Source organism: Miscanthus floridulus, chromosome 12 (assembly GCF_019320115.1).
Source record: "Miscanthus floridulus cultivar M001 chromosome 12, ASM1932011v1, whole genome shotgun sequence".
Classification (NCBI taxonomy): domain Eukaryota; kingdom Viridiplantae; phylum Streptophyta; class Magnoliopsida; order Poales; family Poaceae; genus Miscanthus; species Miscanthus floridulus.
Genome location: NC_089591.1, coordinates 15,897,861 through 15,902,264, shown reverse-complemented (window position 1 = coordinate 15,902,264; position 4,404 = coordinate 15,897,861). Strand labels below are relative to the sequence as shown.

The following is a 4,404-nucleotide window of genomic DNA, read 5'->3' as shown; positions in this document are numbered from 1 at the left end:
TTTTTCTTCTTCTTCTCTGAAGTAGCCTTGCCGTGGCGCTTGCCATCGCTACCGCGGCTGGAGGAGGCTTCCCCCAATTTCTTTCGGGCAGCCCACTCCTCCTCTGTCAGTAGCAGCTTGCCGCTGTCCGTCTTTGCTGTGGCCTGCTCCATGCGCTTGTCCACAGCCAGCAGACAGCCTGTCACATCCTCAATGGTGAGGGTGGACAAGTCCAGGATCGTCTCTATGGAGAGAGCGATCTGGATGTACTTCACCGGCACGGAGTGGAAGTACTAGGAGACCGCCTCTTCTTCGTCGATGGTTACACCGTGGCTCCTCAGCTTACTGATGAGCGACTGCAGGCGGAGTGAGAAGTCCTTCACCGACTCACCATCCTTGAACTTGAAGTTTGCGTACTCCTGCTTCAGCAGCTAGGCCGTCGCCTTCTTTGCGTGGTCGGAGCCGATGCGCATCGCTGCAATGGCCTCCCACTCCTCCTTAGCAGAGTTCTTCACCCCCAACGGCTCCCTGTACTCCGCTGGCACAGCAGCGAGGATAGTCTTCAATGCTGATATGTCGTCTTCTTCGTTGTCGGTGCCCTTGTCAATGGCATTCTAGAGCCGTCGGGCTCTAAGCTTGACCTTCATGGTCACCGCCCACTCGCCATAATTGGTGCGAGTCAGCGTCGGCCAACTGGTGCCGCTGGCCTCCCGCACTGTGTGCACGACGACCTCCTGTCGTGGCTAGGCAGCCACAGCAGCGCCGCTGCTGTCGTCCATCTCCAAACCGTCCGTCATTGCCAGCGGTTAGTCCGGCGACGGCGCTTGTACAGCTCTGATAACACTTGTTGGCCCGGGATCTCCCGCACGGGTGAGCCAACCGCTCACCGACGTTCTCGCTCACTATGGCTAGAGGTAGAAGAAGGAAGAGAGAACAGAGTGCGCACACACACAGCACAAGCACCAGCGTTGGCCGGAATTCTGTAGAGGAGATGGCAAAACTGAACTCGCTCCCTGTTGTGGTAATAGTGCGGCAGGAGAGCCTTTCGGCGCCTGCCCCTGCCGCGGCTACAGTGCAGTAGCAGGGGACCCCTTTCGGCGCCTGCCCCTGCCTCACGTACAGGAGGGAGAGCATCAGATTACTTTACAGTTTTCAGCATCATGTGAGTGGCAGTGGGTATGTAAGATCAAGCAACTAAATATATCACCCCTTGTTAATGGTGCTACACATATTGTGCCTAGCGAACTGGTTTATGAGTTTATGACAAATACGAAACTGCCAGTATGTGATGTAACATGCATGCTATTCGTTTCATCTCCAATGCACATGGTCTCGATACCTTGGAACCAGACTTTTGTGTATCGAAGGATTAGGGAGAAACCTGAAGTAGCATTCGATGCAGAGCTCCGTTTGTTGCAAGAAGGGACAACTATGGTTTTAAGTTTCAGATGCAAGTTATTGAGAAAATACACATTAAAAGGGCTAAAAACTACATGTTAGAAATTAGTCCTCACAATGGCAAGTTGTCCACTAATCTCCATGCGCGAAAGCATCGACAAACATGTAAGGTCTTAGATGACACCAGAGACTTGATATGTGTTAACGAAGTTTAGCTGAAACCTGCATGTGCCACCCTTCCACGAGCCTGTCTCCATGGTTACAACAGCAACCCCTCCTCTCATATTTTTTAGAAGACAGTTTTATAAAGTCCAACTCCAACTCTACCATATACTATCAAATACAACTTAGAGTTCTAACATAACCAAATTCATACATAATATTCGACATATATTTAGTAAACTCCATCTTGGCAAATATTTTGCCACCTTAAAATCATCAATGCGCGAACCTCCATATATACTAGACTTGAGCTGCTACCTTTGTGGCACCGCAAGATCTTCCCGATGAGTCTCAGACACAGACCCATCATCCATATATCGTTGATGGTTTGAATATGAAGCCTTTTGTCAGTATTTTCAGGGCATAATTATTGAAATGCTGATTGAGTGGATGCATTTTTTTCTAATAGTATATGCAGTTTCTAGTACTTAAGAATAGTCTAGCCATCGTCTTTTCCATTGAATCTTAAATTTAATAAGAAAACGGCACTTTAGCTGGATTATCTGATCTAGTGATAGTTGTGTTAGTTCTATGTAAGACCATGTAATCCTTAAGCCTCAGGAATTTTGCAGCTTACCTAGTGATAGTTGTCTGCTGGATTATCTGATCTAGTGATGTTGTATCGATCTTTTCTATAGCAATCCTTATGGCTAGGAGAGGCTTCTTCCCCGGTGGTGGCTTTGATAGAACCCCTATCATCTCTCCAGTCTGGTATCTCTCTCCTCTACTCTCATCGATAGTATTTCTTACAATTTTCTACCCGGATGTTAGTATCCCCTTCTATTATACTGATTACTGAAGATTGCTCTAGAAAAGTTGTTGACCATTAGGGATCTCTTGTAGAATACCTACTCAACAAGTTCAATAGATTCAGTAATACACAAACTGAATACGTACTTTTTTTTAAAAAAAAATCGATGGTTAGCATTCTAAGCTTCACAGACATCAACAAAAAATGTGAAAAGATTAGAAATTTTATGGCTCTTGCATTCTCTTGGGGATTTTGTTTTTTCTGGTTTGCTGGCATTACTAATGCATGCCATATACTTTGTGTTCTGTGTGTATTGTTCTTAGCTAATATATTGTTGTCTTTGCTATTAAACTATGAATTTTTTTTGCTAATTACTTCCCATTCTTGTATTCAGTAGTCTTTTCCCAAGGCTGAAAAATTTCGCTCTAAATCTTTTCCATTGTTTCTGTAATGATTTGCTGGTATATTCATATTCCATTGAGCTTTATGATGCTGCAATGTTAATATCATTAGCTATTTAGTGCCCTTTCTTTTGGACCATGTCTTGGTACATGATCTGAAATTGATCGCAGGTGTCATTTTTAGCTCCTATGTTGAACTCATTTTTCTCTGTATTGCATCTAATATTTGCTGGGATCCCAGCCCATATGTGTGTAAGCAAACATCAGAAGTGGCGGGAGTGACAAACCACGTGTGTATACGATGCGCTGGGATCAGCAGGTATCACTTCCTCACGTGGTTCTAATACTGACGTGGATTGGGTGAGTGGGCGGGAATAACCCAACCCACGGGTGGAGCAGCTTACACGTGTGAAGCATACACGATTAGCCAAACGAAGCCTTAGCCTCTAATCCGTGGGGATTGAGGGGGATTCATATTTTAGACTACAATCATTGATACGAATGTTTCTGAACTTGTATACACCATTAATCTACATTCGCTTCCAATCACATTCTTTCTGCGGATCATTTGCACTTGCCAAAACACAAATGCTACAGAAATTCAGGAAGCACTGTCTTTTTCTTGGCCCAAAGTACTCGATACAAGCTTGAGAAGATCATTGACACGCGACACACGCGCTTGCAGCTCTTCCTTTTCTTTAATGAGCTGAGCAGCCTCCTCTTTGTGGCGGTTCACCTCGGCGCATTTCTGGACCAAGGCCCCCAGGGTTGACTCGTTCTGCTTACTCAGCTCCTCGATCTTCTGCTTCTGGCCAGCGAATGAAAATTGAAAATAAACATATTAAGCCTAGCCTAAGGGAAAACTGAACTTCAAAGTCAAGACACGGTTTAACTACCTTTATTCTCATCTTTCAGCTTTATATTTTCTTCTACTATTTTGAATGCCTCTTGCTCGGCTTCTGACATCCTTTCTGTTAAGAGCCTTCTGGCGTCTTTGAGGTCTAACATAAAAAAGGAATTTTAATGCATTATGATGACTAACGACCCATCTTACAGATAGCATAGTATGAAATTTGATCTTACCTTTCACAATGCACATATCAAGTCTAGCCTAAGGGAAAACTAAACTTATAAGACAAGACACGATTTAACTACCTTTGTTCTCATCTTTCAGCTTTATATTTTCTTCTTTTATTTTGATTGTCTCCTGCTCGGCTTTCTTCATCAAGACCCTTTTGCTGTCTTCGAGGTCTAATATGAAAAAAGGAATATAATGCATTATGATGACTAACGACCTATCTTACAGAGAGCATAGTATGAAATTTAATCTTACCTTTCACTTGTTGTTCCAGCATTATCTGCCTATCCTTCAGGCGTCTATTCTCCATGACCAGCTTCTTTGCTTGTTCTAAAAGCTCAGAGGAGGCTGCCTCACTGAATGACACATACTACAGGAAAGGGAACATATGAAGAATTGATACTGGGATGTTAAATATCCAACATAATATCAAGTGCCTTGCAAGAAAATATCAGATCAAGTGTTGACCAATACATAAAGTTCCTGGCGCACCAGCTATACCCAAGATTGATCTCGCCACTAAAATTCATCACTTTTGAGTATCCTTAAAACATTGCGAGAACAAAAAAATTGTA

The 4,404-nt window shown here is 43.7% G+C and overlaps 1 protein-coding gene across 1 annotated transcript; it reads right to left on the bottom strand.

Moving 5' to 3' along the window:
* Positions 1-3,229: 3,229 nt before the first annotated feature.
* LOC136495479 (uncharacterized) lies at positions 3,230-4,193 on the bottom strand. The gene is made up of 4 exons (XM_066491406.1): positions 4,085-4,193; positions 3,907-4,002; positions 3,649-3,752; positions 3,230-3,565 (listed from the first exon to the last, which is right to left on the bottom strand). Exons 1-4 carry the CDS (start codon positions 4,137-4,139, stop codon positions 3,353-3,355), a joined length of 468 nt encoding a protein of 155 aa, XP_066347503.1. The 5' UTR covers positions 4,140-4,193; the 3' UTR covers positions 3,230-3,352.
* Between the last annotated feature and the right edge of the window lie 211 nt (positions 4,194-4,404).